Source organism: Gouania willdenowi, chromosome 21 (genome assembly GCF_900634775.1).
Source record: "Gouania willdenowi chromosome 21, fGouWil2.1, whole genome shotgun sequence".
Lineage (NCBI taxonomy): Eukaryota > Metazoa > Chordata > Actinopteri > Blenniiformes > Gobiesocidae > Gouania > Gouania willdenowi.
This window is the reverse complement of record NC_041064.1, coordinates 15,910,232-15,934,271: the sequence shown is the minus strand read 5'-3', so window position 1 is coordinate 15,934,271 and position 24,040 is coordinate 15,910,232. Positions and strand designations below refer to the sequence as shown.

The window sequence follows — 24,040 nt, the reverse complement described above, 5'->3', positions numbered from 1 at the left end:
ACCATGTTATTTAACAAGATAGCTCATTTCTCTTTAAAAATATCAAAATAATTCCAAAATTCACATTAACAACATTTTAATCTTTGCAGCCAGGGCTTAAATCCAAGTGAAATGTGTGTTATTTTGAAAATGTTAAGCCTATGTTGCTACAAAACCAATGTAAACACAAAATATATAAAAGCACGACATGCGTTTAGGTTTTTTCCATAGATTTCCTTTTATTTCAACCGAGTCAAACAATAACATGGATTTTTAAACATCCAAAATAACTTATCTAAACATTTATCACTGTGCACAGATAATGGGACAACATAGAAATGGCTGATTGACAGAAAAGCTTTAGGTCCCTTAAATACCAAAAGGCAAGTAAACTGAGGCACAACCGAACATTGAGGGTCTTTCCTGCTTCACATGCACAAGTACATTCATTATCCCAACAATAAAACATTAAACATAACTCAATGAAGACATGTGATTTTTACATCCTCGAGTCGTACAGACTTTTGTATGTTTGCACCACAGATAGCAGTTACCCAAAATTGAAGAAGATCAATCTAAAAACCGGCAGGGATTTTTTCCAAATTATTCTGCTGTTTTGGTCTCGCTAAAAAAAACTTCAATGGCTCATGCTTACTTAAATTACAGTCAAAGATCAGTTACTTAATTTCAGTTTTTGCATATTTAAACAGTATAATTTAAATTTGAAAGATACAAGATCCAGTGAGAACGAATGTGACTCAATCAGAATATTTATTTCAATGTAAAGCATCGATCGGTACTGTATAAAAGCCCAGTGAAATAACAACGATAATCACTTCCCTTGTTTTTCCAGTACAGATTTAGTTTCAGGTTGCACACACATGGAACATCCGATGCACTTACACAAGCAATAGCAGAATTACAAAACATTTCTTTTTTCTGAGATCATAATTAACCATTAACTTCCCTTATGCCCATGTTAGCTGTTTTACTTCTACAGCTGCAGGTCAGTTATTGTTATTGCCTGAAAGCTTTACAGGAAGAGTTTTTAACTCTCCATGGTGTCAAGAAACTCTTCTTCAGTGATTTTCTCTATTCTTTTCAGGACCGCCTCAGAGCTGACTGCTGGGTAATCCGCCACAGGGACGTGGCGGAGCACGGGCTGGCTGCCTGGAGGAGAGCCTTGGAAGGAGAAGCTGAGGGTGCGTAGGAAGGGCACCAGCTGGGTGATGGAGGAGAGGGAGTGCTGTGTGAGGAGAGGGAACTCCAAACAGTCTGTGGAGGATTCATCGCTGGCCTCATTCATGGCCTGAAATGAAAGATAAAGCACATTATACAAATCAATTAATATACAAAAAATGTATTAAATACATCAAACATTTTCAGTTGCAGTTACATTTTATTATGGTAACTGATAATGGAGGTTTTTTAAACTCTCAATCAGTTCATCTGTAACTAAATACAAAAAAAACATGAGTTTTGTGATGGATCATTTAATGAAACTCATTTTAGTTCAGGGGCCAAATTAGGAGAAGTTTGATTTCAAGTGGGCCACACATTTTATGCGGGAAAACAAGTACGGTAATTTCAACATTATTGTGCCATAGTTTGCACTTCTACGTATACATAAAATACAAAATATGTAAGAAACTAACATATCCAAGCAATAAGTGACAGCTATCAGTCCCAACAGGATCTTCACTTTTAACATTCTAGATTTTGTGACCAATTTTTATTTATTTAGGGGAAATATTAAGTAATAATTTGAGAAAAATTGAAGGATTTTGTAAGAATTTTGAGTTTTTTTTTTTTAACAGTTTAACATTAAAAATGACTGCAATCGTGCAATAGAAGCACCAGGAAAACTGTGAGCCTCTGCAAATATTGTTGAGTTTCATTTATACAATGATTTATGTTTTCTGTCATTTTTACTTTCTTCTGTGGGCTGAATTGGATGCTCCAAAGGGCCGGATTTGGCCCTCGGGCCCTGAGTTTGACACAAGTGACCTAAACTAATCACAGCTTGAATTCCTATCAGTAATTTCATTGTCTGCTCAAATCTCAGGAGTAATAACAACAAGCCAAAGTTCCTGCATATCCATTTCCAGACAGGAATAATATCATCAACAACTGTACATTCTAGCAAAACAGAAGTGGTGACGTTTTCTCCTTGAAAGTGGGCTGTGTGGAATAAATCTTACCCCGTAACGTTTTTGGATTCCTTCCAGTAGTCGAACAACATGTGGTGTGCTTTCCTCTTCACCTTCAATCAGGGCGTTTTCTGGACCATTGTAGAGACTCACGTCCACCTCTGGGACAAATGTCCAGCGGTACCTGAGTAAGGACACAAATGTGAGGCGATACTACAAGAGCAAATATTTTCCAGCACACAAATCCAGTGATGCAAAGGCCCTTTTTTGTTTCAATTTCCCTAATTAACCTCTTAACTCCATTAATCTCTCAATAACTGCTCGGTGAACATTTCCATGATGTTACTCTAAAGTCTTAGTGATGAAAAGTCACAAGTTTATCATCGAAATGGCATACTAACATACTATTCATACTAAGTCTGACATCAAAATTAGTATGTAGTGTTTTCTACGTAATTTAGTTTTTCTCCTTTTCCTTGCTTTAAGTAGGATTTTTTGTTTTGTTTTATTTATTTAATTTATTATTCTAGTAGTAGTAGTAGTAGTAGTAGTAGTAGTAGTAGTAGTAGTAGTGGTAGTAATAGTAGTAGTAGTAGTATAGTAAAGCACTAGTGCTGCATTCAATTGTTGTGAAAAGTGCCATTTACTGATAAATTGATTGATTTTTGTCTATGTCTCCATTCCTGGTTGAGAAGCAGCTGCCTAATGTATGATAATGCTTTTTGATCCTTTTTTCTTGACTTACATCTGAAAGAGTGGTATCCTCTCAGGGGGGAAAGCCACAGAGGTGTCCAGAAACTTGCAGGCTGACAAGTACATGTCCAACTCAGCCTGGGAGAAATTCACCAGAACATTTCTGTCGATGGCTCCACGCACCACTTTGGCCAGCCTGAGTCACACAAACAGGACACAGTAACTTTGAGCAAGATGGTGAAAGCAGTTTGAATGAAAAGGAAAATACTGCAACAAAGAGATGGAACTCACTTTGAGATGTCTCTATCGGACTGCAGCGCTTTCTCCAGACGTGTTAATATGCGAATCTAAAAAAAAGAGTTACTATTAATGCATGACTCTGGCCATGAGTAAAGTCCAGAACATTGAAGATGGAACCTTACCAGTTCTGTGATCATTATTGGCCAAAGGGACGTGAGGTGATGGAATGAGATCCTCAACAGCAGAACACGAAACATCAGGAATATCTGGGCGGAAACGCTCGGGCTAGGATTCGTGCGTAAAGCCTCAGTAAGGCGCTCTGAACAGAGACAAAAAGAAAAGATTTTTAATCATGAAACTTAGGGATCATGCACATTTATGGACAAAAATATGACTGAAGAGATGGGGATTTAACCGTGGATGATTGGTAGGTAAAGGTGATACTGGTCCAGTTCTCCACTGAACAGTCCAAACGCCTGACGTTTCAGCAGCATTGGTTTCTGGTCGGCACTTGCAAACAGTTTCAGGGAGCTACTCTGCATACCTGCAGGACAAATGAATGCAGATTAACACCAGATAAAAGTCAAGGACAAGGACAGTTCACTATTTATCACAATTTGAGTTTGGGAAGATGTAGATTTTGTTGCGTTGTCACAGATAGGCTAACCTTCAAACAGCTCTTTGGTATTAACTGAGAAGGACTTGAATTTTTCTTTTTTTTACCAGAAGGTGTCATTGTGCCATTGGTAAAATTTTTCAAACAATGGGAGGAAGCAGAGGAGGAGCATTCCATTGGCTTGGGCGACTAGCCTGGAAATTGACAAGTCACGGTTTATGCTAGTAGATGCTTAAAAAAAGGAGAAACTAAACCCCATAACCACATTTTTTTCTGCTGAAAACAAATGTATTCAGGTATAAAGCACTTATGCTCATTGATACTTGTCAAACTCTTGACATTTTAGTCAAAATATTTCAATTTGGCATATTTTGTTGCACAAATGTAAGAGTGACTGCCGTCTATGTGTTGAAAACAAGCTATTACAATCAAATCTTGCTATTGGCTGAGAAAGGTGGTTTGTGATGTTTTGGTGGCTTCTTACATCATGAACCACCACTGTTGGCCCCGCTCCACCTATAAAAACTAGAACCTGTGGACTTTGCAATCTGTGGTGAGTCGGTTGAATTGAGAGAATTACAAGAGTTATTGTTAGCATTGAGTAGCAGTCCGTCTCTCACAAATGTAAAGAAAGTAATACCAAAACCAAAGATTTATAGATGCATTAAGGAGCATCTCAAGCTCATTTGTAGAAACTAGAAAATGTGATTCATCTATTTTATTATTTACTCTTTTCTATCTCTTCACAGACACATTGTCTCTTTACAATTTTCTCAGGGCTGTACTCACTCAGGAGGTCCTTGAACATGGTCTTCTCGTGAGTTAGGAGGTGATCAATAATGGATTTCCAACTGCAGAAAACAACACCAGCAGGCATATAGTTAAGTAGAATGTTTGTTGCCAACATTAGTCTTTTATTTCAGCTCTAGCTAATCCAATAGTATAGCACAAACAGAGAAGTTTTGTGTTTAAAAAAGGAAACTGAACAATCTCATAAGAAATTTCAAGTATGTTTATTTTAAAAATACAGATTCCTACTCCTCCTAATTTGAATTAAAAAGCAGAAAATATTAGAGATGAATAAGACACAGCAATGACTCATGTTTATACCACGCTGACCTTTGTGCACAAGAGGTTTCCATTGTGAAAAAGAGAGGATCCATGAAAAGCTCAAAGACCTCCTTTCTCCAGGCTCTTTTGGTGTAGGCGTAGCCGCTCAGGCTGCTCAGAAGTTGAGAGCCGGCCTCAAAGCTGGGAATGTTGTAGGCACTGAAAAAAAGAAGCTGCAATCATTGACTCCGTTTGATCATTTTGCATGAGGCAAAGCTTGTAGTAAGGTGTACCTGTGGTTCTTCAGGTAGGGAAAAACGTAGTACATGAGGCGTGAGATGAGGGGAACTGCTTTTTCTTTCTCATCGCTGCGGTAGACCATGTCCAGTAGGGGCGCCAGGATCTGCAAAGTCAGAAGGTGAAGGTATTTTCAATAGAATCGACTGTATAAGACCCCAATATAGAAGGTTAACTCCTACCTCAGCCAGAAGAACAAGAGCCTGCACACTGTACACAGAGGGAGCCGAGGAAGACACCATGGTGCTAGCTTGAGCTGATATTGACAGAAGAGCAGAGGATTAATGTTTGTCATTTATGCACTATAAATACATTGTAAGGTTTTTTTGTGGTGCCATTACAGCCCTCATTGTGATTTGAACAATTCCTCCAAATGCTCTAAAAAAAATGTAAAAATGTGCCGTTGAAGAATGAATCATCCAATAACAATGATTACACAACGTTATACCAGAACAGCTCGTATTCTCTCCCTGAGCATTTTGTTTTAGCACAATAACACGTGCCAATAGGACACTGAAGTGTGTAACTGGCATTTCTTGTCTGTGCAACATATTACCCCAATCCAAAGACTTACTAACAAATAAACATTTAGGGCTGCAAAGCCTACATTTTTTATATTATTAATATTATATTTATTATAATAATAATAATAAAAAAATGTAAAAAACAACTAGATTTAATTAAAAAATGAAAAACTCTTAATATGACCAGCAGTGACTTATCCAAAGATTACATGCATCAAAGTTGGATCGGGAAATGAATGTGGGTCCTTCATTTTGATAGTGTTTCCTATGTTTTATGGTCATCAGATATCTATACTTTCATGGATACAGAAAAAAAAAAAATTCTCCTTCAAAAAGGCCCTGTCCTTTTTTGTTTGTTTGAATAAATACTACAATTATGGTAATTTTCCAACAAACATGGCAACAGAAGTGATATTCTTGCTTTATGGGTCAGCACTGGTTGACAGTTGTATTGACACCATGAAGGAAAAACTCCTAACCAGTGGACAGGTACAGCAGCTGAGGTGATACATTATTTAGATGGTATCTTAAATCACCGCTGAGTTCCCCGTCAGGATCTGCCTCCTCTTCTGCCTCTGGGTAGACCTGAGGCTGAACTTTGACCTCTAGGCTGCGGCTGAGCCAACTGGTCTGCTCCAGTGAGGACCCTGCGATCACACCCACAGCTTCGAGGATCTTCTGAGTCACTTCCTGCAGTACAATACAATTTGTACTTGAGTTCGGAATGGTAATCAATATCTAAGTGCTTTATATCTGACCTGCAGTTCTTTGGAGTCCTTTTTGTTGTCAAGATTCGGGAGTCTGTTGACAAAATCATTGAGGATTCTGCAAAAAACAAAACAGTGATTTCTCTCAGGAAAGCAATCAATTCTAACGCCTAGTGTAAAGAGAGAAATATCAAGGTCATTTAGGTCTGTGGATCAGGGAATAAAATCATGACTTATTTTAACATTTCTAAACATCCATAAAGAAAAAAAGAAGAATAAAAGAACTGACCCCAGCAGTAGAAAGTGTCCAGGCGGGGCCAGGTTGAGCTGGACAGACTCACGAAGCAGACTGAGGAGTGGAGCAACATTTTCCTGCAGACCCTGAGCTGAAATACTGACAACAGGAACAGACACTGGTGTTATTGTACAGTGAAGATTAGCAAAGCACCTCATGCTAACTTGCATCTTTTAATATTACATACCCCTGAATATAGGCATAGCTGAATTGTAGCATGGGAATGTCGACCAACGTTGCTTTCTGTAGAACAGAATTGCAAAAATTAGATTGAGGACATTTAGCACAGTCACAGTTAAACATGTGTATTCTTATTTATTTACCCGTTCTCCTTTGACCTGATGGAGCCTTTTCACCACCTCTTTGACCAAATACAGGATGGTGTCTGTTTGCAAGGTGATCAGTGACTTCACCAGCTCCACTAAGGTTAGCCGGGACTCGCTGGCCACGGGTAAAATCTGAAACCAGCGACAATATGAAGTTACCAGTCAGTCACTGAAACTCGATTAGTATTAAGTTACATTTGTTGGTGAGTTTCAGTTCTTACTTTGTTTTTGTGCTTCTTCTTGCTCTTCCTGTAGTTCCACACTGCTGCCACTGAAGCCATCAGCTGAACGCTGTAATGTCTTGTAAGAGGGAGCAGAAACTCCAGGATTCTCTGACGCAAGATCTAAACATGGAGATAATTTCTATCACACACCTAGCATACATAATTCCAGCAAGTTCAATTTGTCTTCTTGTTGAATAATATTCTAAGGTTTCATTCATTCAGACAATTGTTTTCAAGAAATTTAGATGTTTCGACTGCTGATTGCTTTGATGTGTCCTAATAAGTTATTTCTGTGCTTGGCCAACTTGACAATTCTACAAACACAAACGCTAGATCAAAGAAGCAATCAAGATCAGGAAGTGGATCTTCAACATCAACAGGGATGAGGGAACATTTTCACTCTCCCACACATGTGGCTCTCTTTCCCAGAGACCATCGCGCAACAGGGGGTGTGGCCAGCCTGACAGGACTGTCAAGTTGACCACACCCAGATTTAACTCCTAAGGACACAAAGCGATCAGCAGACGCCTCTGAGGAAGACTGACAGCTGGCAGTCAAAACATGTCAGAAGATCAAAGTACATTTCCTGAAAATAGTTGTCTGAATAAATGAAACATTAACAAATTACAGCTTGGATACATTTTGCCTAACAGAGAAAATATGAAGATCCTTAATATTCCTGCTTCAACATAAGATGCACTTCCTCAAACACTCGTACCTTGTGGTTTTTAAAGTAGACAGAGGTCGAAGAGTATCTGCTGCTCTGCAGGGAGTCTGCTGCACGCTTCTGAACATCTTCTTTAACGGCCACATTCCATAACAAAGCCACCGTGCTGAGCATGAACGGCAGAGTATCCAGCACAGCGTTGCGTGCATTGCGAACATCTACGGGATCACAAGCGGCGATGGACTGGGAGAGGTGGAAGAATAAAAAAGTTAGACATGATGCCATTCATCAAGTGTTTATTTACTTACTTTCTTAGTGTCCATTAAACAATAATGTGCGATGGTGGTTAGCCCTTCAAGTAGAGTCAGTGGGTAGTCAGGGGTGATGTTCTCCTTCCGACCACTTTGGCTAATCAGAAAAAAAAAAAACATTGGTAAAATTCTGCTGATCAAGAACAACTTCTTGTTATCATAGGATATTTAAAATGACAAATGACTGATAATGTGTAGTTTGGATACCTGAGGTTTGTCTTTCCTCCATCTTGATCATACAACTTCACCAGTTCATCTAGATTTTTGCAGATCTGATTGATGAGTGGAGTCACAATGAGGCCAAGCGTGCGGCCCAAGTAAGGCAGAGTTGAGCAGAGCAGCGACACCCAGTGGGGGTGCATTGCATATCCGTACTGAGGCTGCAAAGCTTTGGTTGCAGCAGAGACAAACATTCCCTGTGCTGTGATTGGGTGGTTTTGGACATATTGGGCAGCTTTAATGGACTGCTGGTACAAGACTGCAGCCTGCCATTCTCGAGAAAGAGGGGTGCTGGAAGGTGAGGAGTCACGAGAATCGCTGGGTTGAGAGGCTGCTGCTGCTGCTCCTGATGCAGCTGCATGGATCGCTCCGCCTGGCCACACATGGTTTTCCAGGACGACGAGAGCCTGAAGCAGTTTGAGCAGTTCCATCTGTAAGGGATATTCTCCCTGTGCACCTCCTGCTCCAACGTTCACCAGACTCTCCTCTGACAGTTCTCCCTGCTCCACTATGAGCTCAGCCTCTTTGGTTGCTTCCTTGTCTGTTCCCTTCTGGCTGACGTACATCGAGGCACAAAGTGTCTGCAGTGCGTACTGCTGCACTTTGCAACCAGTGAGGAGTTTGTCGATGGACTCCTGATTAACCCTGCCACCAGCTTGTCCACGTGCTGTGCTATTAAGCTGTTTCACCAGCCGAGTTAGCACCTGCACACTCTTCACCTGTACCTCCCTGTTACCTTGCAGGTCACGAGGACTCAAGCTGAGGTATGAAGGGTAATGCGAGCGCAGAAACTGGACACACATGGACACTAAGAGTTCAATGAGAATGGGCGGAGGCTCCGTGGGGGAGGAGGGAGGAGACAGCAGGCTGCCATAGAAGCTCTGTCCATCGTTAGCCTGTTGGTGACGCTGCAGAAGATTAGAGACGAGGTTTAAATGTGCAACGGAGCTAGTGTCCAGGGAGGTGCTGAAGAGGGTCTCCACCAGAGGGCAATCTGAACTCCTGCTCAGCAGGCTGTCCAGCAGGGACAAGCCTTGGAGTAAATGGCGCCATCCACCCGCCACAGGATACAGCAGCACATGGCGGAACAGAGAGTCGATGGCCTCTCTCTTTTCACGCTCTTGTTTTAACAGACGAGACTTAGCAATGACAGCCAGTTCTAGATCATCTTCATCCTCACTTGACAATGAGTCAGAAGCCTGAGTTTGCTCTGAATCAATGCGCTGCAGCCCATTGACCAGAACTACTTCAGTGATGCTGATGGATGGAGGGGAGCAGGAACTGGAGTTCTCTGTAGATACTTGAGCACCACTGGTGTCAGCTGACTCTGTGTTCTCACTCTCTGCTTCTTTCTCTTCCTCCGCCTTTTGCTCTTCCGTCTCCTCACTCTCGATTACTGATACCACCAAAACGTCCACTGGCTTTGGGCCGTTCTCTAACTCTGCCCACAGGGACTCCCGGTCCACAACTGTCACTACGTCTAAGGTGACGCCCTCTACAATCATGTTGTTCACAGAAGCCTTTGTGGAGCTTTGGCCTTTGTTGTTCTGAACTTTTAGGTTACCTTAAGACAAATAAATGTGGCCAAATTAAAAAACTAGAACCACAAACGACATACGGAAAAGCTGAAGATTACAGGAAACACAAACAGGAACAATTGAACTCACCGGCTGTGATGTTTTCCATGATGCTCTGGATGGAGCAGCGCTGAGTTGATGGGTGAAGCAGAAACAACAGAACAGGTTCCAGGAGTCGGATCGTGTCATTAAGGGACAGAGCCCTGGTCAGCCAGCACTGCGCTGCTGCACTAACACAGCCATCAGTGCTGCTCAGACAGTCCAACACAGTGCACAGAGACCTGCGACACACACACACATACACTGTCAGAAGCTTTCTTTGCAACTCATCAACAATATTTCTCTCTCAGTGCCATCATGTTCACTCTAATGTCTTGGGTTTCCCTCGTGGCTTTCATTTTGAAAACAATTGTCTTCTTTTGCTTATTTTTCCACAAGTTGGACGATGGATTGTTTTATAATTTGTGTGTAATTAAAGTATTATTCAGCAATAATGCACGTGTAGATCAAACTACTGTAGTTAAAACTTACCAATTTTACTCATTTTCTCACCAGCTTACCTTCGGTACTCTTGTGGTTGACAAATTGTTTAAAAATACTGCATGGCTTAATAAATGTGAACATGGAATTTGTGTTTTACCATATTTGTTTTTTTTTGGTAAGTAAACAAAAAGGTGCAACTTTTCTGTTTAAGTTTCACTGTCAAACTTCTCTCCACCTTGCTTGATCCCATGACTTTGGCACAAAAGTGATATTTGCTTTGAGGATAAACAGAAGCTACTTCTGTAATGGGCAATATTTGTTGCATTTGTTATGAAAAAAAAACCCCTCTAAAAACATTATCTGACCTGATTTTCCAACCTTATATTACATGTCTTGCACTTACTGGTCAAGGGAACGACAGATGGACAGAGCCTTGTCGGTCTGGATCTCCCGTGTCAGGTGCCACAGCACAGTGAAGCGGTGCAGCGCCTCCAGCCTAACCGCCTGGTTAAAGACAAGCATGCAAACATGTGGCTTATTTGCTCACATTGTCACTTTATCCATCCGTTCTGTTTGTGTATTCTAAATACTCTGAAACATCTTTCATACGCGGGGAAAAAAATGTTTTCTCAATTTACCTTGTCCTTGTGCTTCAGTGCCTGGCAAATGATGTCTTCACAGATGGATGCAGATGGAGCCAAACAGTGCAGGCGGTAAAAAAGCTCCACACAGGAAACATGCTGCTCTTTTCGTTCTGTGTCCAGCTGACTCCACAATGCTTGGGACACCCTCTGCCGGGAAAAAAAAAACAACCAAAGAAACATCTTGTGTATTGCATTTGAACTCGACTTTGAATATACAAAGCATTTCTACAGTGAAAAATGACCTGGTAGAAATCTGTGCTTTCTTCAATAAAGCGCAGCATGACAGAAGAGATGGGAGGCACTGTAATCATTTGCAGCTGCCCACTCAGAGGGTTGGACTCAGAGCTTTGGTAACGTTTTTGCTTGTCCTTTAGGACAAGTGCTAGGGACTGGGAGTGGTTGATGAGCTCCAGTAGAGTAGCCACTGCACAGTGTTGAATGTTATAGTCCCTGGACAAGCAGCACAGTGTCATCAAGGACCTCAACCAGACCGGCAGGCTCTGTATGTCATTCCCTACGGGCACAAAGTGTTTATCAGTCCTTTTGTGGTGAAAGAGTGTTCAGCGTAGCAATCAGGGTTGGGGTCAATTTGATTACATCTTCAATTATCCATGTTCAATTACAACTAAATTATGTGACCAGCATTTTTTACAATTACAATCATTATCAAATACAATATACATGCTAATTTACTAAAGCTCATAATCGATTAATCACAATTACTGAGCCTGAAATGAACAACCCCATAAAACGTAACATTCTTCTTGTGTTAGCTTCCTATTAGCATCTCTTATGATAACCGATTGGTTTTGACCCATGTATCAAATCAGCTGTAAAATACACCAAAAAATATTATCTTTCATCAATTTTGTTTTTCAACTCTTGGTTACCTTGTTAGACTTCCTTATCCATAAAAACCTTGGTATTAATGTCTTTGGTGTGAGCGTCTGAGCCTTTTTTCTGTCAGTATACCGCTAGATTTACATTTATTTATTTAAAAAAACAAAAAAAAAAAGAAGATAAAATGATACTCAAGAGAACTGACAGGTAGTGGGAAAACTTGAACTTAAACTCATTTTAACAATTATTAGCTATGTATGTGTAAGCCAAAGAATATGGTTCCACAGTATTGCGTTGAATTAAATCGTAGTTTTTATAGAATGTTCATGCCAATTAAAATTGAAAAGTAAATTGTCAAAACTCAATTACAATTCAATTTTGATTCCGACAGCAACAGCTGTTTTCAATTACATTTACGCCATAATTGTAAATAATTACGCGATTACAATTAGAACTGACCCCAACCCTGGTAGCAGGGTGACCGTATAGTGTACCTGTATCGTCGAACATCTCTTTGTTGAGGACCACAGCCTCCTCTTCACTCAGGTAGAGAGGGAATGTCGTGCTCTCCAGGAAGAGGTGACAGGTGGCGACGAAGGCCTTACGACAAGCCTCAGAGATTTCTGCCTTTCCGCGAGGCATGTAACTACCAACCCAGTTCACAGCTTCACTCTCCTTTTTACCATCGTCGATGCTAACCAAAATTATCTCACCCTCTGAGGACGACTGTGCCCCTTCCTCTGCTGCTGTGACATCCTCCACCTGCACCAACAGGTATCTGAAAGTATTCAGAAAATAATCAAAAAGGCTCAAAATGGCCATTTTAAAGATGGACTACTTCATGTGCAGAAGCTTACTTTGTGGCTATGGAAGCCAGGATGTCCTGCAGACAGTTTGTCATAGTGTCAACGCTGCCCCCCCTTCTCCACACCGATTCACCTTCTTTGCTAATGCCACTTTCTTCTACTCCAATGTTCATCCCAGGCAAGATTTGTTGTTCTGACGGAGACGCACTGATTCCCAACCCACTGTCTTCAGACCTGAGTTTTGGTAAAACGTTCTGTTCGGCTGCATCACCTCCATCTTGGTTGACTACTTCATCTTGGCCATTAACCTCACCAGTGATAACATCCATCTCTACTTCAGTCACAACATCCTGGATGAATCAACATTGATGTTATCAAACGAAACCTATCGGACCTATATTTAAAAAAAATACTCATATTTCCTCACCTGAGTGTTTATGCCTTCCTCTTCTGTTATTTGCAACTCAATCTCCACGGTTTCTGTCACTGCTTTGGCCTCTACATCTATATAAGCCACAGGCATCTGCACCTTACTCAGGACCTTAAAGCACGCTCGGAGGCCCTGTGTGACATCTTCCAGGGATACTGTTTCCATGTTGCTGCGCAGTGCCTGCAGCATGGTGCTCAGCATCTCAGGGAGGAAGTGTGACTGGATTTCAGGATGGAGCTCCTGAAAAAACACAACAAACATGCAGTTTGTGGGTCAATGTGTCTCTGACTCAGATATCTGAGTCAACTGATGCTGTACTACGGGCAGCGCTAGACAATAAATGCTCCTAAATTGTTATATTTCTTGGCGTTTTGTAATAGTTAATACAAATTCTTTGATAATATTTTATCATCCAAAAGATCCAAAAAACGAGTGTGTTTGAATGAAGACGGGCTGAAGGAAAGGAGGCGGTGATGTCATTTTTTTGTGGCTGTCTAGAAATCACGGAACCTGGAGTTTTCCCAACGCTTGTGGAATATAATGTTTCACCTTATCGGGGCGCTGCACTTATTACAGGGTTAGAAGCGCGTAAAAGGAAAAGGAATTACGCACACCAGAGAATGCGCGTAAAGCCAGATTTGAATTGAAACACCCACATTTCAGGGCTGCTCCACCCATAGTGCATTATTGGGATGAAGGCACGCAGCGAGTGAAGTGAAGTACAGGGGGAGAATAGCACACAGCCAAAAACAGTGCCGCTACGGTGCTTTTTGGACTTAAGCGCATGAGAGAATAGAGCCCTTAATGCATATTCAAAGAGCATAGACATACAGATCTAGAATATTAATAACCGGTGAGGCTCTTATCTTATTGTTTTTTTTTTTTACAAGATAATATGTATAACATTTATACAATGAAGAAACTTCATGGTTATAATTATTTAAGCCGGGCTGTAAGGAGCTACTAAGGTACTTGAAAGAGCAGTCACAGTTTTCATTCCGCTGGATCATAATGTGCAGGGATGAAAGGATCCTTTTAAACTAATGTAATCCTCTTGATTATTAAAGTGCTTGTAAATGAGCCCTGAGGATGACGCGCAGTTCTGCAGGGGAATGTCAGTTCCGTTGTTTACCAGAGGAAGAACTTCAAGCAGGAAAATTATAAGGGTGGAGATCTCCGACACAGTGGGAGGAGGATGACTCCGGTCTTGCTCTGGAGGCGCAGGTGGGTCATCTTTATCACTAGAGATCATAGAAACACAAAAAAAAGCTTAAGAAGGGATGCTAATCAGAGAAAGTAGGTTACTATCATTGCCTCATGGAAAAAAACGGATTCGCTAATGAACAGTTTTGCTATCTTTAGTTAGAACAAGTATTCTTTTTTACAATCAAAAATGTGTTAAGTTGGTGAATGAAGGTAAATTGTTGAGTATGTGAATCCCATCCTTCAATATAGAAGGTAGATGAAGAAACAAAACAATGATCAAATGGTTTCCAAAGCTAAACAATTTTAGCAAAAACCTTTTTTTGGACGTTTTCTGTTACCATAAGCAGCAATAATTGGATAAATAGATATTTGTATGAACTAAGTGCCAGTGCCTGTGTACAGTGGTCAAAAACCCCTCCACTGTACTGTTCACACAGACAGCACTACATTTTTCAGATGTAAAATCTTGTGAGTAATCGTCATACCCGACTGAAGTGCAGAAGCGCCGTGTCATGTACTCCCACAGGTATTCACGGTTCGTGGTGGTAACTAGCATATTCATAGTCTTTATGATCTCTGATGCACTCTTAATCTCATTTATTTTACTGTAAAAGAAAAAAAAAACTAATGAAATTCATCGTTTCTCAATGTAATCTGGGGACATATTTTCGATTGTTTATCACTTCCACCTGGCCAGCTGGTTTCCCGACAATCCTATGTTTGTCATGGTTTCCTCCCCCAGCGTGTCTTGGCACTGTTTGTAGAGAGCACGGACCAACTCCAAGAGCACACTACTCAACACAGATGGACCTGAAAGAAAACAATGTCCTTATCGGTCATGATTTCGGAAAAAAAAAAAAAAAAAAAAAAATTGTGGGTGTCAATAAATTTCTGTGTGTTGTGTAGATGTTTACTGCATTCTACCTAGCTCAGGTCTATCAAGCAAACTCATGATGATGCGAAAGGGCCTGAGGTAACCAGTCACATTATCTGGGTCACAATCTACATCCTTTTGTTTGAGGATGCTAATCAGAGCCTGGAGTCAGACACACAAACAAACAGATGAAAGCAAACACACATAAGTACATGCTCAGAACAGAAATCCCTGACTTCAGGTGACAGGAAAAACACTTTTATAGTTTACTTTCTTTAGACCAGTGGTTCTCAACCTTTTTTGGGTCATGACCCCATTTTTTATATCACAAATTTCTGGTGACCCAAAGGACATTTTTCCTCTAGAATTACATTTCACAAGTTACAAATACAGAGTAGCCAGGATTAGTGACAATATGTGCACGCTCAGATATTTTCATACTGCATTATATTTGAATTAGATTTATATTTGAGAAAGTGAGGGTGTAGAATGCAGTTGTTTGAGACTTTGTGTGGTGTTTTAATTTGAAAAAAAAATTCAAAAAAGCAATTTTAATCAGTAAGTTTTCAGGCAATCCCATTTTCATTTCAGGTGACCCTACGTGGGGTCACAACCCCAAGGTTGAAAACCCCAGCTTAAGACACTTTAGGAACTAACATATAGTATTGGCAAGCATATAATTCTTTGTGACAAAAGACACTCTAATGACATTATATCAGAAAACAATCCCTTACATAAAAGCTCTGGCACTTAAATACAATCATTGTTTTTCTGATTGAACAATAAATAATCAAAAACAAACATTTGTTGTATTGGCTTTTGTTTTGTGTGCTTGTGAATGTGTGAGCAACCTTGACAAGGTAATCTCTGGAATAGGTGCTGAAGTAAAAGGACATATGATCCTCTGTAGTGGCGGAGAGAGTAGAGTGTGGCGCCACCATTTCTCCTTTGATGTCTGTACCTAAAAACACACAAAAACAGGAAGACAAAAAGCAGCAGTTGAAATGACCCACACAAGCATTGCGATAAATGTAGTTCATGTTCTGTATATTGTAATGAACTGAACCGAGGAGCCACGCGAAGAGCCGTCTGTTTAGAGACATGTCTCTCCGTAGTAGCGTGAGCGATGCAGCCGACACCACTGTGGTCATGTCGTCTTTACTCAAGGTCACGCTGGGCTCGGCTACGTCCTGAAATAACAGAGGGAATGGGAAAAAGACACAAGTGTAAATCAAAGGAATTGTTAAAAAATAAAACGGTTGCAAGGATCACATTTGAAGCATTGCATAAATAATTGCAACACCAGAATTGTCCAACCTCAACTCATGTCTCCACAATGTCTGCCACTGAATCATTATTGAATCAAGCCAATGTGTCCTCCATGAGGGTAATTTGCCTCAATGACGGTAAAAAAGCATCATATTCTGTTTTCGTTTGATTAAACTGGAGCTTAAAATGTGACAGTATGATAAAATGAGATGAAGCTTTCAAGCTTGGTAAATGAAATTAAAAGATGTCATCTAGAGGGCAATGCCTTCGATGGGTACCTACCAAGCAGGTGGCAAAGGGAAAAAAGTAGAGCAGAATTTCCAGTGTGTTCCTCTGCACCAAAGAGTTGGAGTCTTGCAGTGCGAGGCAGATTGCTTTCACCTAAAGGAAAACAGAAGTTGAGTTTGCAAAATTTTGGTCTAACGTGTGTCTGAGAAAACGACGACTCACCACTACGTGCTGGTCGTATCCCAACATGTACTCTTGTTGGCTCAGTGAAGCCATACGATCGAAATGTGTGACAATAAAAGCACTTGCAGGCAATCGCACCATGGGAGCGACCAGCATGCTGCCCCACAAGGCCCCATAGAAGACCTGCTGACCAACCAGCAGGGACAGCTTGACCAGCAACGCATCGGTCCTGAAAAACAGCAGAAATCATGTTTTTCTGAACATTTCATCGACTTTTTTTGGCAATTCTTGTCAATTATACTTTCAGCCTTCAGGTAATACCGTGTGAATTATTCCAAAAACACAAAAACAAACACTAAAAGTTGACAGATCATGAATAAATGCAAATCAACTCGTCAACAAGGTAAATGTGTATGTAAACAGTGCAGGTTAGGGTGTGGCATACCTTTATCTGGATTTGAATTTCAAAAAACAAAATAGTTTCAGGCAAAAACAAAAAAAGAGGCATGTGATTCTATAGGAGTTTTTATATCAATAAGAAATTGCTTCAGTTAGTTGTAAATAATGTATATGTTATGTCCATGGCTGTATTTTTTATTGTCATTGTCTTAAATGTATGAGGACTAAGATGTCAAGCGGCTAATGGCTAAATCTGGTACATTTACACAATGTATTGTACTGGTGTTCATTAATGTGCACTGCCCGCTCCAAATAAACAAAGTAAAGTAAACTAAAGCATAAACTTCATTATGAGGTAAAGCACAAGCTTCAGCAATAGTGGTTTTTAAACAAATGAAGAGAGTTCCGTCTAATCTGAAGAGTTTTTACTTTTATTTTGCTTTGTCAGTGCTTCTCTTATCTGTACCTGTCATAAACCTCCAGTCCTTCCTCCAAGCCTGGCAGAAGTCCAGCTATAAAAGCCTGAAGACTGGGCAGCAGAGCTCTCTGTAGCGGGAGATAGTAGCGCTCGTACAGCGTCAGCAGCACAGGCTTTACTGCCATGGCTGCGTGGCCTAACAGCGGGAACAATCCTGAGCTACAAACACAGAAACACGCACAAATATTTAGCCTATTGGGAATTCTAAATATGCAACAGAGTATTTGGTTCGGGTTCTTGCCTGTAAATGAACAAATCCTTGGCGAGCCATTTGGTTCCTATTATTTTGAAGATGATCTCGTAGGTCTCCAGAGCCTTGAGATGCACCCCACTGGGCAGGGCTGGGTGCAGGCACTGGGCCAGACGTTTCCCTATGATCAGCTTCTTAGGCAGCACTGAGTAACGGAGGTTACTCTGCAGGGCCTGATGGACCGGTGAGAAGGAAATACAATATTGATCAAAATGAAAAATGCGGAATGTGAAAATTTGACACAAGAAATGCAGTTTCATCACATTAAACATAACATTCATGCTTTAGAAATGAACTTTTGAGCTTTAGTGACACAAAAGTAAATATTTGCTCTGCCAGGAAAAGGCAGAGTGACACATTTATTGCATCATAACGAATGGCTGGGGCCCAGGGGCCAAATCCGGCCCACAGGAGAAAAGTAAAAATGACAGAGAAATCATGAATCGTTGTGTAAATGAAACTCAGGGTTTTACCAGTGTTAAAATCACATTTTTAATGCTAAACTGTTGAAAAAATCTCAAAATTGTTACAAAATATTTTAATTTTCCTCAAACTATTCCACAACATTTTCCCTATTTAAATAGAAACTGGTCACAAGTCTAGGACATTTAAAGTGAAGACCCTGTTGGGACTGACATCTGTCATTTATTGCTTGGATATTGTCAGTTTTCCTGCATATTTTGTATTTTATGTATACGTACAAGTGCAAACTAGGGCACAATAATGTTGAAAATGCATAAAATCTGTGGCCCTCTTGAGATCCAACTGCTCCGTATTTGGCCCCTGGACTAAAATGAGTTTGCCACCCCGGCCTTAGGGAACTAACACCAGGAAAGTGAACACCAAGATGTACAACATCGGAAAAAGTCACTGTCCAATCCTTCTGCTGCATCACACTCTACCTTATTCAGCTTCCCCAGAGATGAGATGAGATCTGCCCACTCGCTTGAGCACTCAAAGTTTCGCAGCGCTTTCTCGATGACGGCTGCATAGTTTTTGTAGCGGTAGTCATTCTGTAGTTCTAACTCCTCAGGATCCATGATGTGTTAGTCCGATCGCAGCATGATCCACACTGGGTCTGGAAAAACAAGAGTTTGAAGGGCAATGAAGGGAAGGGAGAGAATCCGCCCACCTGGAAGGAGTTGGAACGCCTTTTGCCTTCGAGGCTTGTTTATCACAAATAAAGTGAACTAATTAGCTATGTTCACTCCCATTATAAGCTCTAAGGCAATAGAGAAAAATGAATGTATTCATAACAGTTGGTGCTGATACACCCATGTCTCAGTTTAGGGTGGAAAAGCAAGACATTCTGAGAGACGTAACAAAACTTTTTAGGCCGGTCTACCGGACTCAAAATGCCACTCACTTTGTTCTTGTTGTGTACACTAGTTTTAATCGCTACTCCTCTGTCATTCGTGAACGTATCGGACAGAAATTTGGTAGGGATAATCTATGGATGTGTACACATCAACACTCGGAGCCCGATTTTTGAAAAAAAAAAAAACAAAAAAAAACAAAGTCAATTTCTCATTTATTTGCGAGTCAAATATTACAATGGTTGGTGATACCGAATCATTGGCAATGATTGCCAATGGGGCACATTACCCCGTACGTGTCACGGGGGTGCCAGTGGGACCCCAGGGGCCCCATTTTTTCTAATGACTATTCCTCCTTTAATGCTCGTTGAATCGGACTGTAATTTAACATGAACATTCTATGAGCAAATGTCAAGAGCCTCTCGGAGACCTTTTTGAAAGACTGGCGGGGGACGGGGGGGGGACTCCCATTTCCGGGTATTTCTAAATTTATCAGAACATAGTCGTGTGATATATCGTTTCAAAAGCCCTTCAACGTCGATTACCATTTTACATAGCACAATTTAATTTGTTTTACTCGGTGGAACAGAGTCATTTGACTGAATTCTCGAGAACATGGTACGTGCTATTCGGCGAGGAGATGTTCCGCAGAACTTGTTCTTAAACCAGCAGACATTTAAAATCCCAATTTTAAATGTCTTTAGCCCAATATATGTCAGTGTTTTAAAATGCAAATTTATTTATTTTTTTAAACTTTTTATTATGAAATGCATATTTTGTATGCATAGTTCTTTTTACTAATATGTTGCACTATTTTCTTATTACTTGCTACTAGCTAAAATAAATTGTGAATTCATTGTTCCTAAAGTTGGAGTTAAGAGGAAGAAATATTTTTACAACTCTTGTTTTGTATACATTTCTATATATTTAATCATTTTTGGAAAAAATAAATGCCTATGAACAAAGTTTGATTCAATCGGAAAAAGAGGAAAACATGTAACATGTTGTTGAATAGCATTTTTTTAATAATCGTGTACAGGTTTCCCAGAAACGTTCTCCTTTTTTAGTACATGGCAAAAGATCTACTTGTAAAATGATAAATGGACTTGATTTATATAGCGCTTTATCCCCACACTGAAGCAGTCTCAAAGCGCTTTACACATCAGCTCATTCACCCAATCACTCTCACATTCACACACCAGTGGGACAGGACTGCCATGCAAGGCGCTAGTCGACCACTGGGAGCAACTCAGGGTTCAGTGTCTTGCCCAAGGACACTTCGACACATAGTCAGGTACTGGGATCGAACCACCAACCTCTAAAAGCTGAATCAATGTTTAAAAGAAACCTGAAGTACATTTGTGAGACAAAAAACCAAGGGTGGTTAATTACACGCAAAGAATATAAATGAGATAACAGAATAATGTACTTTTAAAGGTCCTGAAAGAGAGTGCATGGGTACAAAAAACACACAACATATTAGCAGCATTTGACTGCATGGGAAAAAAAGTCAGCATTTCACTAAGTGTATTTATCCTGCTTAAATTCATTTTAATACTCAAATAGGACACAGTCACCCAACAAGTTTTACTTTAATAACATTTTCCAACTTGCTTTTAGACTGACAAACTCACAATTAGAATATCGTGGCAACGTGTTGACTTTTCTCAGTTTTTCTGTGTTTGATTTCAGAAACTGTTTTTGTGTTGGGAAGTACTGTAACTGAGTCTGTGTGTGCATTCGCTGGAGGTTTGTTTGAATTCGGCTAAACAAAGACATGAGTGGGGGATTAAGGATGCACAGACATCTGGACTGGCCAGGGCCGATGGCTGAGAGGGGCTTTAAGCTCGGACCACAAGGAAAACAACAAGTGCTTAGGATGAAGCTGTGAAAGAGGAGAGAAACGATCTGCGTATGATCCATAAAAACAACCCAGAAAGCTGCTTGTTATTTACAAAAGGCACGTACCATCTCCAAATGAGATCATTTCAATGCAGGTTTAAGCTCTGAATGAATGGTATTAAATCCATAGGGAAAAACTTGGAATCCTTTCTTTTCATATATCAAAAGTACAGAATGCCATCTTGATGTTGACTGAGAACCTGTTTTAAATATTCTGTCAATTTTTTATTATATTCAATCTAGTTTTTTTTCCCTTTAAGAGGTGTGCTAGGGGAATGTTAGGGTAAGGATGTGGGGGTTCGAGTTTGTATATGTATGTCTTGTCCTTGTATGTCGTTTAAAAAAAAAAAAAAAAGAAGAATTTTGTATAAATAAAAAAAAAATTGTATGTAAAATGTTCTATTTTTCTTTAATAAAAAAAAAAAAAAATCCATAGGGATGTAAGGAATTAAAATATATATATATAAATATAAAATCAACCTGTAAATAGATTTATGCTAACAAAGAGTTTAGGGATATAAAAGTAGAGCTAATCTTTAAAAAAAGCAAATAAATTAAAAATCATTTGTAAGCTTCTGCAGGTTTTATGAGGATTCAAATGTGTTGATTAAAGGAAGAAGTCAGATATATTAATTTACTGTGACAGGCTGATACACATCAAGGCTTGAAAAAAGCCTGTCAACTATAACTACATTAAATACACACTTTTTCATTAAACTTCATTGGGATGGTGTGTTTAAACTTTTGACTGCTAGTTTAATGATAATGTAGCCTCAACAAAGTCACTAATTAAAGTAACTACAGCATTTTATACTACATAAACTGGAAAAAATTACCAAACAAAAATTATGAAAAAAATAATAATTTGGATTGGATTGGATTTGCAATCGTTTAATTTCAGATACATTTTGAACGTACATGAATATATCTGCTATGTATAGCCATATCATACCACCATTAAGAGAGTTTAACACTACAATGTAAGAAATAGAAGTATTTAAGGAATAGAAACCCAGGGACCCACTCAAATCACCACCTGTGGGTTCCGGGACTCACTACATTGAAAACTTATCAACATCACTGAAATGCCAATAGAGAAACCTCTCTTGACAGATTCTAAGACTTTTCTGGAATTAATGGGGAAATGAAAGTTTAACAGATATTCCCAATATGAAGTGAAACCATGATTACATTACGATTATTATTTTTTTTTAGATCAAGTCAGAACAGTGTGGGCATTTTCGCTTCCTCTGATAACTGGGTGTTATTTAGACCAGTGGTTCTCAAACTTTATTGGCTCAAGTACTTCCTTTCTCTTCTGTGAACAACCAACTATAGAGCATAATGATGGAATGAACGAGTGATTTTAAAGAATCTTATTTTGTAAATAAGTGGAATGAAACAGTAATTAGTGCCTCCTGAATGGATTTATTTCTATAGTTTTTGTCATTTACGCTCATCTCTCACCTGATGTAGAACCAAGACTGACCTTTTTATTTTCAGTTTATGTTCTAATCTAAATAATTTCTATCATAATTGTGTGTCATTTTGTGTATTTTGTTGTTGTTGTTTGTTTGTTCTTTCTAGTACAGTATATTTTCCTCTCATTCCATGCTTGTTTATTGTCGTTCTGTGTGTCGTTGGTATTATCTAAATTATTATATGTTAGCGTGTGTGTTTTTTGGTGTCGTTTGGTTGTTTCTTATGTGGCGTTGTATGTTTCTCTGTTATTTTTGTGTATTTTGCAGTGATCTTGTGTATTTTTCTCTCATTCTGTGCATGTTTGTTGTCATTTTGTGTGTTGCTGGTAATGGTACAGTATCTTTCTCTCTTAGTGCATGTGTGTGTTTTTGGCGTCATTTTGTGTACAGTTTTTTGTCTGTTCTTTTTATTTTTCAGTACATATTTCTCTTATTTTGCCTGTTTTTTTTTTTTCTTTGGTCGTTTTCTGAGTTGCTGCTAATATTCAATGTGATTATCATTTTTGACTAAAATGAAACATTTCAAAACGCTTTTTTTTTTAATTTTTTTTTTTTTTTTTTTTTAAATGTTTTTGTAGTAAATTTTCTCCCTCTCTGTATCAAGTACCCCCATTTGAGAAGCACTGAATTAGAGTATGTGCGTTCTTTGAACTTCGCACACACAATGACAGCTGCATCACCTGACTGTACTACCAGTGACTCCAGCGTGGGCACTGCTGGGGTTGACTGTGGTGGATGCATCAGTGCTAGATCCCAGTGGATACTGTAGCACTATTGGCTTTGATGGAGCCAGACTGGAGCCTAGTGATGAGAGAGATTATGTAACTGCACGACCACAGATTGCAGGCTGATGATGACAAAAGCAAAGCCTCTCAAATAAACAGGATAAGTGCCCCCCCCCCCCCCCCCCCCCCCCTATATAATGAGTGAAACCCACGTTAAGCTATGAGACCTGTAAATATAAATAAAAAATAACCGACAGCGAAGCAAGCAGACAAATATGACTATCAGGTGCATCAATGACTCACCAACACAGGAAACAAAGACCACAGAGCCTTACGAAGCAGACGGCCTCAAAGCACAAAGGCCACCCGGACCGTGGCGGAACATTTTCAGAGGACAATATGAAACATTTTGGCCCTATTAGTCGTTAGAATGAATTTGCATGAAGAGCACCATCACAACACGAGCCACATTAGTCCAAAACGGGGCGGAGCCAACACGCTCAGCTGATCCAGCGCAGCCGCACAGCGCACTTCCTGATTGACGAGGGGTGAGACGGGGATGATGTAAACTCAAACGCAACCATTCGTCTTGTGACTGTCGTCAGATAATAAACAAAAGTAAAAAGTAATGTTTCACTCGAAGCTAAAACA

The 24,040-nt window shown here is 39.8% G+C and overlaps 1 protein-coding gene across 2 annotated transcripts; it reads right to left on the bottom strand.

The window, feature by feature from the left end:
• Nucleotides 1–192: 192 nt before the first annotated feature.
• dop1b (DOP1 leucine zipper like protein B) lies at nucleotides 193–23,865 on the bottom strand. Of its 2 annotated transcripts, XM_028435837.1 has the most exons (39): nucleotides 23,693–23,865; nucleotides 23,345–23,465; nucleotides 18,868–19,043; nucleotides 17,957–18,138; nucleotides 17,704–17,874; nucleotides 16,878–17,067; nucleotides 16,710–16,808; nucleotides 16,225–16,348; nucleotides 16,010–16,119; nucleotides 15,209–15,320; nucleotides 14,974–15,094; nucleotides 14,770–14,889; nucleotides 14,211–14,319; nucleotides 13,076–13,318; nucleotides 12,700–12,998; nucleotides 12,337–12,620; nucleotides 11,245–11,516; nucleotides 10,997–11,149; nucleotides 10,762–10,862; nucleotides 9,966–10,156; nucleotides 8,287–9,862; nucleotides 8,077–8,176; nucleotides 7,820–8,011; nucleotides 7,099–7,221; nucleotides 6,875–7,009; nucleotides 6,739–6,794; nucleotides 6,546–6,650; nucleotides 6,308–6,374; nucleotides 6,086–6,239; nucleotides 5,208–5,281; nucleotides 5,022–5,131; nucleotides 4,798–4,947; nucleotides 4,468–4,529; nucleotides 3,478–3,606; nucleotides 3,245–3,381; nucleotides 3,114–3,169; nucleotides 2,875–3,018; nucleotides 2,181–2,313; nucleotides 193–1,288 (listed from the first exon to the last, which is right to left on the bottom strand). In XM_028435837.1, exons 3-39 carry the CDS (start codon nucleotides 19,003–19,005, stop codon nucleotides 1,028–1,030), a joined length of 6,783 nt encoding a protein of 2,260 aa, XP_028291638.1. In that variant the 5' UTR covers nucleotides 19,006–19,043; nucleotides 23,345–23,465; nucleotides 23,693–23,865; the 3' UTR covers nucleotides 193–1,027. The 2 variants fall into 2 exon arrangements, with proteins under 2 accessions (XP_028291638.1, XP_028291637.1); XM_028435836.1 differs by lacking the exon at nucleotides 23,345–23,465.
• Between the last annotated feature and the right edge of the window lie 175 nt (nucleotides 23,866–24,040).

Excerpts from the sequence above, each read along its gene's own strand:
- dop1b (XM_028435837.1), bottom strand. The coding sequence starts at position 19,005 with ATGGATCCTGAGGAGTTAGAACTACAGAATGACTACCGCTACAAAAAC. Across the intron at positions 16,809-16,877 it reads GATACGACCAGCACGTAGTG|GTGAAAGCAATCTGCCTCGC; the intron begins GTGAGTCGTCGT and ends GTTTTCCTTTAG. Across the intron at positions 6,795-6,874 it reads ATCAGGTCAAAGGAGAACGG|AAAGCAACGTTGGTCGACAT; the intron begins GTAAATAAATAA and ends TCTGTTCTACAG.